Genomic DNA, 14,410 nt, shown 5'->3' with positions numbered 1-14,410 from the left:
TCTTATCGTTTCCTAGTGGGAATAGATGTGAACTTTTTAGCTTAATATCTCAATAAAAAGGTTGTATCGAACGTATACGGTATAGATTTCTGATGTCGGAAAATATGCTGTAATCGTCTCTGCATCATAGTCAAGCAAATTTGGGGTTTGAATCTTGACTCAGGCCCCTGGTTTGTGTGGGTTTTCTGTGGCTGCTTAGTTTAACCCCACATTCTAAAAACATGCACGTTATGGGTACTTTGAGAACAGAACAGTGACAATTTCAGACAAGTATGAAAGTGGCTATAGGCCTCTGTTACAGCACTGGTACTACCTGACCTCCATTTCCAGGCTGCGTTTAAATAAAAAAAAGATGTCATCTTATCTTCAGAGAAAAGTTGTTCAAATATTATAAATATTTATTTCACAGGAGTCGCACCAAGAACATGATGTGGTACGGCGTCTTGGGAACCAAGGAGCTCCTCCAAAGGACCTACAAGAACCTGGAGCAGAAAGTCCAACTGGAGGTGAGACACTAAGGAACGGTTATTGAATCAATGCTATTGTTACTGAGATCTCTTCCTGAACCTCTGCCGGAAATTAATTCAATTGTTAATTTCTCCCAGTGTGACGGCCAGTACATCCCTCTGCCCAGTCTTCAGGGTATCGCCGTGTTGAACATTCCCAGCTATGCCGGCGGGACCAACTTCTGGGGCGGCACCAAGGAGGATGATGTGAGTCCACTCCAAATGAATGTTCCACTGAGGCGAGAAGGGATAATAAAAGCAGGAGGAAAAATTTGTCAGGAAAGTTGTCAGAACCTGGCAGGACTCCAGAGTCTCCTTTCATGTGACCCTGATAGACTTAAAGGGAGTTACAGTATAGCCATGATTGTCTTTTTAAAGCTCATAGCATTTTAGAGTGTATTCTAACAAAACATTGTTGTGCAGATGAAATGCAAATGCAACCCCTTCTCAATGTCTTATGGCCCCATCTAGTGGTCAGATCTTACCAGTACATGAACACAAAAAAAACCACGAGGAATTCAATGTATTGTACAGTATATGAGCTTTTAAAATGCGAAGTATGCTTAGTTACTGGTGACACTGTCTGGGGAGAAAATCGATTCGTACTGAATTGTTCCATTGGGCTTCGGAGCGGACTTGCATAATGTATCAATTCCAAGTATTTTTGACTCACTGACGATGTCGGCTAATCTCTCAAACCACGCAGATTTTCTGTGCGCCATCATTTGATGATAAAATCTTGGAAGTGGTGGCTGTGTTTGGGAGCATGCAGATGGCTGTTTCCAGAGTCATCAAGCTGCAACATCACCGCATAGCACAGGTGAGATCACTTAGGACAGACTATATAACATTCTCAATTTTCCAGAGGTTGGAAAAATCGCTGTCATTAAAAAGAGGAGAAAAAAAATGACTAAATAGTATTTATTGTCCGCAGAATTTGATCAACGTACTCCATATTACAGTGTAGTGCAATATTTCTCAATATTTCTTTATTGAACCAAGGAACGTATACTAACAATTCAAAATGTCACAAAAAGTTTTAAACTGAAATAATGATGATGTCATCTCACAAATGTACAGTACTTATTCAGTGCGAGCCTGCCATTATTTATTCTATTATATGAGTGCCAACAGGTGTATACATCTAGTGGTAAAGGCATTAAATTGCTCTGCCTATCAATATATGTCGCATGTATCGATCGACGAACAAAGAACCATATGTAACTCATTAAATGAATAATTTTTAGACCAATGAAGGTAAATTTGATGAATTTCCCCAAATGTGGCTCAAAAGGGAATGTCTATATAAAGTATACTTTGCAAATCAGTGCCGAACAGTGAAGATCACCATCCTGGGCGACGAGGGAGTTCCCATCCAGGTTGACGGGGAGGCGTGGATCCAGCCGCCAGGAGTCATCAAAATCCAGCACAAAAACAGAGCGCAGATGCTCACACGAGACCGGGTGAGGAAACTCAGAGGAATCGGATGGCTGTCATAGCGGAGGTTTGTCTTCTAACGGCGTCCTCTCGCCTCCACTCAGGCCTTTGAGAACACACTTAAGTCGTGGGAGGATAAGCTGAAGTACGACAAGCCCCCTCTGCGGCCTCACCTCTACTCGCAGCAGTCTGTCGACTTGGCCACAGAGGAAGAGGCCGCTACTGTGCAGCTGTGTGCCCGCGCCGCGGAAGAGCTCATCACGCGGTAGCTATACGATCCAAGACAGTACATATCAAAAGTCAACTGTTTCTTTTTTTCCTCTCTTAACTTTTATTCTCGTTCGTTTTTTCATTGCAGGATATGTGAGGCCGCAAAGACCAACGGGCTCTTGGAGCAGGAGTTGGCACACGCCGTGAACGCAGCATCGCACGCCATCAACAAAACGCATCCCAAGTTCCCTGAGGTAAAATCCTGGCCTTGATGAAAATGTTTTTTTTACGAGATTAATTGAAAACATTTAATTTAAACTTTCAAATATACATTGAAATGAATTTTAGACTTTTGGGATTTATGCTGTATATAGACTTTGTGATTAAATCTTACAGTTTTGTTCAATGTCAAATATTTAATTTTTGCAACAGGTTGCTCTGATTCAACTTATTTTTTAAGTGGTTAAAGTTGGAGTTTTGGATAATTAATTTCTTAAATTTGTTAATTTAATTTTTTTGTTCTATGTCAGGGGTGCCCATTAGGTAGATCCTGATCTACCGGTAGATCTAAGACGGGTCCCAAGTAGATCCGAGGAGTGTCGAGAAGAAAAAAAACAAACAACCATTTGTGTGTCTTTGTACATGTTAGTAATATATGTTTTTGTGTTAATATACACTGCACACTATTCATCTTATCAGTCTCATTTTCACAAAAAAAAAAAAATTAAAAAATAAAATAAAGCAGGTATCTTAAATTTGTGTGTGTGTGTGTGCGTGCGCGTGCCGGTAAGGGTAGATCCCGGGAGGTTAGTTGATCGAAAAGTAGATCTTCGATCCAAAAAGTTTGGCCACCCCTGTTCTATGTGCTTTTGAATGTATATCAAACATTGTAACAATTTTAATCCAGGTATCATATAACTATCACGTCGAGATTTTGCAACAATATGCAAATATTTTGGCATTTGTTGTTTAGGTTGGGGTATGTTTCTATAAAGTTCAACTCGATAAAATGGAGTGGATAGTTTTGGGGTTTTTTTCAGTCAAGAAGACTTTCCTTTCTGCAAATTTTGTTGTGAACCTAACACATACTTTCGCGTGGAATGTACAAATCTCATCCTTCGACCGAACTGCTTATCAACTTGACAAATGAATGTACATTATGTACGTTACAGAGTCTGTCCAGGAACACAGCAATAGAGGTGGCCAGCACTGTCAAGGCTTTGTACAACGAGACCGAAACCCTTCTTGTGGGGCGGGTCTCTCTGGTATGTCCGCAAGGCTTAATTGATTGCTATCTAATATGTAAAATAAAAAATTTAATTATAAACTGAAAGAGCACTGTATTTTATGCAGAGAGGATCCGTTTTACAAAAAGTTAATGACAAAATGGACCGTGATAATGCAATACACTACAAAAAAACATTATTGATATATATTTTTTTACTTTTAAAGTGTTTAGATTATTTTGTCTTTGCCATAATTACATGTAGGTATATTTTTTATGTATTACCTGAAAATAAAGGCAGCATTTTCCTTCAAACTACAACATCCGGCTTTTTTTTATACAAAATCTGAGTTAAACTCTGGTGAAAGTTAATCATTTTGGTCTCACCTTTTTTTCCTTCAGTAATATACAGAATTGTTCAAAAATCTTCATTTGATTTTAATGAACTTGTTGACATGTTGAAACACTCACTGGGAGGGATACACCAAAAATATTTAACCAGTTTCAACACAGTGGGGTAGTACAAGGCCCAATTATAAATGGTGAAATTCGGAATAAAGATGCAGATACAGCCATTTGTTTTTACTGTTTAAACAACATTAATTGTTCAACTGTGTCCACCCTCCAGAATCTCCACAAATGAGGTTCCCATTTTTATTAACAATTTTACCTTGGCAATCGTCGGTTATCTACTGTAATAAAAAGGTAGAGTCATAATTATATGTATACTTCTGGCAGCAATTGGACCCACCAGAGGAGGAACAACTTTCCAGTGCCTTGCAGAGTGTGGAGTTGGAACTGGGAAAAGTGGGCGACATATCGTGGCTCTACCACATTCTGCAGCCCAATGATGAGGAGGTGAGCATCACGCACAAACCTCATATGAACATGTAGTGCAGCATAAAGACAGTCTATGAAGCCGCCGTGCACGGTGTTTGCTGTCGGGGATGTTGCAGATGGCTCCATGTTGTGGGAGAGCGGAGTAGCTCAATGAAAGGCTATAGGTTGATTGTGCTTGTGTACCAGGACCACTCTCTGGGTTATGGCAAGAGGAACAGTCGCAGCGGCGTCTTTCGCATAGTGCCCAAGTTCAAGAAGGAGAAGGCGGCCAAAAAGACCAGCCCGCAGTCAGGTAAGGCAGCACTCACTTTATGCCACCCATCCACTTGACGCAATCAGGATTGATGCGGACCATTCCTGTGAGGACAGTTGTTTTACATCCTAAGCTACCCCTCTGTATGGACAAATTAAGTGAAGAAGTGTTGCACCCACACATCTGATTACAAATCTAATGGACTTGTTTTTCCACACTAAACTCATCCAACGACGCCTTTCCTCGCTGTACCAACGATTGAGTCTGGCCGCAGTCATATCAAGTGCATTTCGGAGGCGGGGCAAACCTGAGCAAACAGACAGTGATGTCAGAGACGCGACTTGTGGGAGTTGTGGTCAACAAGGCGAGCACGTCTTCTTTGAAATAAATGCTTCCGGTGCTGTCAGCTGCTGGGCTTTTAATGACTCAATGGGTTTCTGGTCAGTTCAAACTGAGTTTAACGCTGAATGAAACAAACGTTTCTCCTGCGCTTCATTGTGGATGTTATGAGGATGGACTTCCGCAGATGAAGAGTGAGATTGCTCACAAAGAATACGTCACAACAAATGAACAAATTTCATTTTGCACTGGGTTGAACAGCCGTCAAGGGCGGGCAATCCAGATCCATTTCTTCCTTGCAGAAACAAAGTGGGTTTGACTTGCTAAGCTCGTGATTCCCCCACAAAGTCATCCAGTTTCTCTTAATTGGTTTTAAAATTGTCAACATACGTCTTTCCTCAATTCCTGCTCGTATAGAAGCTACATCCAGTTAAACGGGCACAGATTTTGCACGGAGTGAATTTGGAGGTGAACTCAGTCCAGCTCATGATTATTTTCGTACTTTAACTTACTTTGAACACCCCAACTTGAATCTTTCGAGTTACATGATGCTGTTGCTTGGTTAGTTTTTTTTTTTTTTTTTTTTTTTTTTTTGCTTTGTGTTGCAAACCAAAATATACATAACTTCCAGTGAAGCGGTGAAAAAAAGAGCCACAATTGCTGATGCTCTTTCAGCTGTTTATTGAACGGGACAAACAAAGACAAATAATACTTGCGTTATGAGCTTTGTCATGCTATGAATGTATATGGTTCTTGTGGCATTTTTCTTTGGTTGTATGCTGAAAGGTTTTGTAAACACACACACACACACACACACACACACACAGACAGAAACGTTTCGCTTTAGATTCCCAGCCCTTACATACCCTTATTTAACAAAACAGGTTTAAATGCAGCTTAGCACCTTCAACTCACACACCAACATTAGCTTACCCCGTTGCAAGCATATTATACACACATGAGTCTCTTTTGTGCTGCAATGCTCCAGTCGGTTCCATTAATGAAAAAATAAGTCTCTGGACTGTGGTAAAGAAAAATTCAGGGGACTTTGTTTTTTTCATGTATCTCCAGTGATGCATTCACTGCAACATGTCTTTCTTTTTTGCATGTTCCCTGTTGCCCCAAACTGGTACTGTGCAGTGGAAAAGCTGCATGAGTGAACATACAAACTCCAAACAGAAAGGATGAACCCCAAACCTCAGAACGTAACCGTGCGGCACTTTACTTGAATTCCTGAGCAGGAGAAAATGTGAAAGGCCTTCATGATGATAGATAGGCTCGTTTCACTTTTACATCAGGTGATCCAATGATTGTGTGTAAAAGACAAAAGCAGTTCCATATTGGCTTTAATGCTCTTTCCCCCCCTCCCTTTTTTTTAACGAGATATGGGTCGAATCAATTTTGCTTTTCATTTCCATCCAAACTCAAAGGTCTTCTTCAGGTGACACTTTGGTCCTTCAGTGAGCGCCATGTCATCGGAGGAAGGGCTAAATTGCAGAACAAGAAGAAGATAAAGATTAAAGATAGATCAGATTAGCCTTGCTGCTTATATTGATGAATTAGCTCGGCTGTATTTCCACCTCTCTACTTGTTCCTCCTCTGTGTTGAGCCGGAAGGTTGCTTGCATGTTTGCCCCGAGGCCCCACTTGAAAGCCCCTCTTTCCTGCTAACAGCCGCCAAACTTGCTCTCCACCTCTCACCTTTAATGCTTGTTGCCTTCCTCTGTTCCTCGTATTTCTTTTGACTTCCTTCAATGATATACTACAGTGTGTATGTGGTTCAAGTGTGTGAGAAGAAATACTGTATTTCCTCATCTAGTGGCCCATGGTGATTATCTATTCAGGCGCAGACAGGAGGAGGCATCAAAGCTTGATTCATACAATGAACGAACCCACATGTAGTCGCGGTTCAGCATTCGCCTATTAATTTATTTATTTTTAATACCGGTAGTTTTTTTTTCTATCCTAGATTATTTGCCGAAAATAAATCACAAATTTGCTGTTGGGCTCAGGCCCAGGCCATGCCAAATATAAAAATATTGCTGTTGGTCCAACACACTCTTTTGAAGTTTTAGGAGGAGCTCTGTTTAGTCAACCAGAGCCATCGTGTGGCATCTATTGGCAATTAAAAAGCCCTTTCGGATTGGTATCATTTACTCGCTGATTTTCACTATATGGGGGAAAGAGCTTCATCCCAATCACCCATTAATAGCAGCGGCTCACTATAGAACTTGGGCAGAGGGTCCTTTGTTTTAAAAATGTATCCAAGTGATGTTTCGCAATTTAGTGGCACTAGTTTGGGCTTTGGTGTAAGAACTGGATGAGTACTAACAAGAGTATTGCTGTCATACTGACTGTTTTTCATCTGGTTATTATATTCCTAAACTAGAAGTGATTTTCCTGCAGTACATGTATTGACTTGAATTTTGATTTCATTGCGCACCAGTGAAGGTTAGTGATAAAATACGCCTTGTTCCGACTGACATACAAATTCAAGTTAAAGACAATGACGAGCGACCACCAGCCAATTTTAATGGAATGAAGGAAACTGTAAGTTTCATAAACTTAAATTCATCTGATAGGTTGGTTGCACGTTAAAGTACATGCTGCTGATTTGGTTAGCAAAACAAGACAAATGGGCTCAGCTGTTACCTTTTAAATGAATATGCTAAGATAATGATGTCTACTGCCTGAGTTTCATGGTGAAGATCGAGGAAGGCATTTATTTGAGGGAGGTGTTTATTTCTTCTTATAAAGATCAAGAATACCGTGTCTGTTAATAGGAACCACTAGTTGAGGAATGGTACATTTCAGTGTGTGCGTGGGTGACGTTTTTACATCTGTGCATTTGTTTTGCATATCTGGGAGGCACTCTGAGCCTCTCTTTGCTCTCCTTTGTGCTTGCTCTCTGTGTATGCGTGCGTGTGCGTGCGTGTGTGTGTGTGTGTGTGTGTGTGTGTGTGTGTGTGTGTGTGTGTGTGTGTGTGTGTGTGTGTGTGTGTGTGCGCGCTTATGTGCCTGTTTGCGTGTGTAGTGGAGAGATGGGGCACAGACGAGGTGGGCGTCTGGCTGGAGCAGCTGAGTCTGGGAGAGTACCGGGACACCTTCATCCGACACGACATCCGAGGCTCGGAGTTGTTGCACCTGGAGAGGAGGGACCTGAAGGTACACACACTCGCACATGCAGTAAAAACTCAGCTCGCTCTGTCCCCTGACCAGCACTCTTCTATCCTCCTGGTTTTTTGCTTTAATAACTCCCTGTCCGCTGCATTGCATTGCTCTGCCTGGCTTTTCTCTGTTTGACTGTCTTGCTTAATAGAAGAGCCAATTCTCAAGTACTGTGAGAGAGTTTACAGCAAAAGAGCAGGACTGGATTAAGAGCAAGTACAGGGTGTTTCTGCATAGTCTCAATTTGTGACTTTTTTTTAATTCACTGAAACTCACCTATTTGCTGTTTTTGAACTTGGGCCAAAGCAACAAAGGTTGTCCTTTGCCACTATCTCATAGCATATAGGCAATTGTAAACCTTATTTAGGGATGTGTAAATTACCTACAGATTTATTCTGTTCATGCCAGGTCTCTGTCCTCCATGAATAGCAAGGGTCGGTTTGTCCACCGTAAGACAGTGAAAGATCTATAAGGTCAAATTCAGAATTTAACCAACATTTTCAGGAAAAGTATTTTAGATGTTGCTGCTGTTGTTGTTTGTTTGTTTGTTTGTTTGTTTGTTTATTTGTTTCAAACACGAACATCGGGAAGTACCAATACTAAAGAAGCTGCTTTTCTCTAAGGTTGTTTGGAATTGTGATCGATGCCTATGCCTAACCTAAAGCCACAAGAAAGGCTTGGGATTGCCAAATATTTTCAACTGAACATTGATTTGTTTAATGAACGAATTGTTAATTAAGCAGAAAGATCCGCTGTACATAGAGGAAAGCCTCTGTTTTTTTTTTTTTTTTTTTTGCATCAAGGGTTCCGGGTGAGCTGAGGCTCATCCCAGCTGACTTCGGGTGGCAGGAATGTATACCCCGGACTGACAATTGACTGTGACACTGAACTCTTTCTGTGAACTCAAAAGTTATATCTTTTAGGTTTTGTGAATTTGCCTTCAATGCTTAACCTACAGAGTTAACCTTGTTCCCTCTGTACTGGCATTGAAGAAACTTCATATCTAATATTACATTACCTCATATTTTATCTGAGGCGGTATACTTGCAATCATTCTTTTTGTTATTGACATAGGCCTATTTTTCAGGACTATAACAGTATCATAAAAGTCGGAACAACAATTGCAACACAAACGTTGCAGTTCTGTACGAGACCACCTGCCTGCCTTGTACAACTACTGTATGTCTGGTATTTTGTGTACACAGATTTCCTTATGTCCTGCAGTGTTATTCCAATTTCACAAATTTGGTCCACATTTTTTATTTATTATGATGTCAGCGAGCATCCAGTCACTCACTCTTGATGCTTCTCGTATCTGGCATATATCGGACATTCATTTTTATTCACTCTATACACAGTATTACCTTGACGTACAATCGCCCAAGCTAATGATTTTCCTTTGAATTGCAAGCAAGCGTAAAATGTGACCACTCGAGTGAAGTGGGGGGGGGGGCTTCAGGCGCCGATACTCTTTCAGCCAACTAACACGCGAAAGAGTCAAACACACACATACAAAATGAAAACACTTGCAAGAAGCGTGGAGCTTCGAATTGAAGCTGGCCTAACGGCATTCAAGTTGACTTGACTGAGCTGAAAGAATCCTGTTGCGCTAAAGTGCGTTGACAGACTTGAACTGGAGCGCAATATTCAATTTACTGTGCTCATGCGCACCAGCTCACCACTTACGTGTACCCCTCTTGCTCAAACATTCAAATTGGCTTTATTTGAGGCCTGTGTGTCAACTCAAGCACTTAAAAACTGTGTTTTGTGTTGTGTGCCACTCCTTTAAAGGCCAAGCGTGAGGGAAGAAGTAGCGCACGATATAATGAAAGTGCAACTTTGTGTGTGCATGGAATTTGTTGGCTCCACTAAGAAAATCACAACCAATTTCTGTCCATGTCATTAGTCTAAAATCATTTTTGGACATTTTACAGTAGAATGTGATTTTTTTTCTTTCACAATTAATTGCGCTGTAGTTTTAATTGTTCTTTTTTTCTCTTGCAGGATCTGGGGATATCGAAAGTGGGTCATATGAAGAGAATCCTCCAGGGAACTAAGGACCTGGCCAAGACCTCAATGGTAGATCTTTAACCCGGAAGCAGACGCTTTCGAAGAGGGGAAACACACAAGCATATGTTCCCCCCACATCACTGGAGAAGCTGGCAATCGGATCTGTGAAGCCTGTTTCCAAAGTCAAGGAAGAGGAGGGAAGATTGTGAAGAATCTTCACAAAAAGCCATTTCTTTGACAATTAACCAATCAATCATATTTCACACACACACACACACACACACACACACACTCACACACACACTGGTATGCAACTAAACACAGTGCAGATTTTCTTGTTCGACTTGTGATAACAAATAAGTAGCAAAAGCAGGAAAGCAGGACTTCCATGAGTGGGGATGTCGTTCTGGTTGTTGTTTAAAAAAAAAACAGTTTGTAGAACTTCAACAACAGCATGTTCCATGCTTGATCGTTTAAGGTTTAATTGCATGATTTAGTGTTTTTCAAGTTTCCGAAACTTTCCGAGTATTATCAGTGTCATTTGTGACGACAGAGTGTGTCCTTTTTCGTGCACATGAGGGAAGAGTTTTAATTTATTTTGTTTGCATGACGATGACGTGTCAAAGGTCTGCATTGAGTGCCATATCTTTTGAGCATTTTTAGATTAAAATGTGCTTTATAGGAGGATGTCGTTTTTCAAGTTTTTCAAGCTATTAGGGACAAGGTTTACTGTGGAGGAAAAAAATGGTAAACCAAAGTGAATGTTACACGAAAAACAATGTCAACTCACAATTGTATTTATTTTTTATTTTTTACTGCCGCTTACCAGTAGGTTTCATTTTTCATTAAAGATGGCAGAATAGTTTATGTTGGTATGTTACCGTATTTCCTCAAATAGACCCCGTGCCCCAATTGACTGCCAAGTCTGCTTGAACTGTAGAACTGGCTTGAGCGTTCAAAATCTGCTATCTTAACATTCACCTGAAAAATATAAAAGGTACATTCTGAAAAACAAAAAAACCCACTGAATTTTGCATAGAGGGCTCTATTTTCATGATTTTCTTGAATGATGTGAATCGTGTATGGAGTTCATCATACCTCTGTACCGACGCGGGTTAGTCCCAGTGTTGGTAATTTCGCAGTTGAGCGCAGGCCGGATCTGAGAGATGGAGGTCTGCACCGCTGTGGGAGTGGTTAAAGCCAACTTCCCGTTAAATGCGCACTGTGACATGTGTCCCTCCATCATGTTATTTCACAATGCTGAAATGCCCAGCATGGCGGAGACCTATTTGCCAAATTGTCAAGCACTCACAGTGAGCCTTGCGCTTACACGAAAATCAGCATTCGCCGGCATTTGCGCTCCGCAGCAGATGCGCTGTCCATGAAAATAGAGCTCAAATTGTCACTTTTAGTTTGATCTAAAAGCGAAATAAAAATAAATGGCCAGATCAGGCATGGTCTGTTTCCATTATCCATTGATCCATTTTCGAATCTGCTTATCCTCACTAGGCTCGCAGGCGTGCTGGGGCCAATTCCAGCTGTCTCCGTAGGTGGTGGGTTGGTAACCAATGTCAACTGTTTCAATTATTTGTTTGTAAAAACATACTTTTTTTATGTAAGAGGGAAGCTTAGTTTTTTTTTTTTTAAACGTTTCGTATTTAACAGAGAAGGGCATTTCATCAGACTGACTGAAGGTGCATCTGTTCTCGTTGTTTCCGTCACGTGGGCCCTGCCTGTCCGAGAACGGAAGTTCCACGTCACACGCATGCGCTGCGCACCCTGACACCCAGCCAAACCCCCGCCCCTCCCCCAAACATTTAAAGACAGACAAGAGATGCACACAGCATGTTGATTGGTGTAATAAAAGCAATATGGGACATGCCACTGAGGTGCGTGGAACTAAGAAGTATACAATGTTGTTTCTCGACGTCGTTTGTCGGACTGGGCCGGCATGAAACACTGACGCTGCCCACCTCTGATATTTAATGTTTCTAAAATCATCCCAAAATGTGTGGCACTCGCTCAAATTAAGTAAATGAATGCCCCCGGTGTCTACATGAGGAAATGCATTTTTTTCTATAATCTCTTGCCTTAATGCAAGTACAAATTCTGCTACAATAGATTGACAGCACACCTCAACCTTTTGGCAAGTTCGCACATTTATGAAACACGAATGCAAATACGTTTTTTTCCTGCAGAACATTGTGGGCATGCATGTTGCTTTTTTTCTTTACCAGTGGCATTACAGGGTCTATTATTTCTTTCTATAGGTAAGATTGTAAATACTGTAAATCGTATATCTCGACATATGCACTGTCTCTACAGTACAGTATAGCGGTGTATGCAAGCCATGTGCGTTAAATAGTGTCATCCAGTCAGTGGCTGACATCGCATGTGTGTCTCAACACATTGGATTTTGTGTTTATGACACCGCGACACTTGTCGTCTCGTGCATGATCGTGACAATAATGTTGTGATGGAATGATGGTGCAATATTTTGGTAAACTTTGAGTGGCGCACAGACCGCTCCCCCCACCGCCACACACAAGTATTTCTTCCAGTGGTGCTTCCATGATGAGTTGTTAAAATAGGATTACTTTAGCGGATGAGAGCGGGCTGGCTCAACGGTTTAGCTATTACAGTATGTCATTTGTGTCGTTAATATATCACAAGAGTTGCCAAACGTGTTATTTAACAATGCTTTATTTAGTCCTTTTGTTTCGGATTTTCACTTTCATAATTATCCCCAAAAATTGGATCAATTTGATTTGAGTTTCCCAGTAGCATTTTCGCTAGGCCTGAAATCAGAAATATCAGAAATCTATTTGTTCTCCCTCGAAACATTTGCTGCTTAGCATTGATCGTTGACTGATTTCACCTTTTATCAAACATAATGAAATTCTCGTTCTCAGACCCACCTACATTGTAGGTGAAGTTCCGTGATACAGAAAGACCATACAAAAGGTTGCAGTGTTCCAATCGTGTTCAATTGCTTCTGTGATTGTAACCTGATAGCTCAACACGCACCATACATGATATCTCTTTTTACAATTCTGATGTTTTTATGACATATCTTCCTGTTGTGAAACTACTTTTATGCTACATATCCGGAATTGGTGGATGCCCGATGGAATATATCACGGTGGTCTCCGAACATTTGTTTGCTGTTTTGAATCATGTGCAAATTGCAATTATCAGTGCAGTGTTAAACATTGACTGTGAAAAAGATTTCATTCTGCAGTTATTAGCCAAAGATAAAAATGTAACCATAAATACTTATGACACTTTTTTACCAAGTTGCATTGCTGTGGTTTAGTTACATTTCATTGTCAAGATATGCATCCAAAGTGTCTGCCGGGTTTGGGTTGCAAAGTTCAAGGCAAGCAAATGCCCCCCACTGCCCCCCTATGTGGAAGCTGCCATCTTTCTTTAATGTCTGTAAATAATGCTCCAAACTGCCTGGTTTTGTCCAAACCAACCATGCAAAAGGACCTGTCATAGCCTAAAAAAAAATGTGATGGGAGTTTTATTTGTTTACATTGTGTTTACAGTTTTAATTTGTAAGAACTATCAATCATCTAAAAATATATATTTATTGCCTAATGTATATTGCGTGCATTGTGTTCTCACATTTTGAATATAATGTCGTCTGTCACCTGTATTGCTATATTGAATGACTTCAGTAAAAAGTAGTTTATTGATAATAATAACAACAAAAATAATAATAATAATGAATACTTTTTAATGACTACTAAGTGACTGTTTTCTGTGCCTTTTTATGGTTAGAAAATGCATGATTATATGTTTATTATATACGGATTTTAAGTCACTGAGATGTGTATTTTTGTACTCTGGATATAAATACATGGTTCAGCTTTTTGTTGTACAATTTGCAAGGGTGCCTTACAAGAGGCCACCTATACAGTACATATCTCTCTTCAATTAAAAAAAATAAGAAATCAAGACATTTGTCTGAGTTATTTTCTTCCCAGTCACTTTCTGTTCAATTCATGTGTACGCAGAAAGATTGACTAATTAAAAAGACGAATGATGTACAGCATATTTGTTTGCATTTGGAAAGAAATTCCACATTGGTTTAGGCATTAACGGTGGTCTCATGAAAGCGTGCTCACCAACAAGTGCCAGAAACCGCATCAGGAAGTCTTATTGAAGTCCACAAATGGAACAAATCAAATGAATTAATAAGCTTGATATCTTTTGTTTTTGTTTTACCCTTTTATTTCTCAAATATGCTCTTAACTAGACTATTATTTTTAATTAACTCTAAATTTGGCTCGTTCAAAACTGCAGACTACACATTCCCTGTCCATGTAGGGTGCATAATTGCAAGAATCGAATGAAAATAAAAAAGTAGTAGTATAACTCGAGAAAAAGTTGTATTGTTGCCAGGAGAAAAGTATTA

General features: G+C 40.3%; 1 protein-coding gene across 9 annotated transcripts in view; it reads left to right on the top strand.

Moving 5' to 3' along the window:
- dgkh (diacylglycerol kinase, eta) overlaps positions 1-13,946 on the top strand; it is a 62,974-nt gene extending 49,028 nt beyond the window's left edge. For 5 of the 9 annotated variants that reach the window (XM_052081732.1, XM_052081734.1, XM_052081738.1 and 2 more), the window contains 11 exons: positions 410-506; positions 606-713; positions 1,213-1,326; positions 1,835-1,969; positions 2,048-2,208; positions 2,302-2,407; positions 3,326-3,418; positions 4,117-4,236; positions 4,405-4,510; positions 7,844-7,974; positions 9,982-13,946. In XM_052081732.1, the coding sequence (XP_051937692.1) occupies positions 410-506; positions 606-713; positions 1,213-1,326; positions 1,835-1,969; positions 2,048-2,208; positions 2,302-2,407; positions 3,326-3,418; positions 4,117-4,236; positions 4,405-4,510; positions 7,844-7,974; positions 9,982-10,068 (1,258 nt within the window). In that variant the 3' untranslated portion in view covers positions 10,069-13,946. Of the gene's footprint in view, positions 1-409; positions 507-605; positions 714-1,212; positions 1,327-1,834; positions 1,970-2,047; positions 2,209-2,301; positions 2,408-3,325; positions 3,419-4,116; positions 4,237-4,382; positions 4,511-7,843; positions 7,975-9,981 lie in introns of all 9 variants that reach the window. The other 4 variants (XM_052081735.1, XM_052081740.1, XM_052081733.1 and 1 more) reach the window with 3 other exon arrangements.
- Positions 13,947-14,410: the final 464 nt, after the last annotated feature.

The sequence above is a fragment of the Hippocampus zosterae genome, chromosome 12, assembly GCF_025434085.1.
Source record: "Hippocampus zosterae strain Florida chromosome 12, ASM2543408v3, whole genome shotgun sequence".
NCBI lineage: Eukaryota > Metazoa > Chordata > Actinopteri > Syngnathiformes > Syngnathidae > Hippocampus > Hippocampus zosterae.
This window is presented reverse-complemented; position numbering and strand designations above follow the sequence as displayed.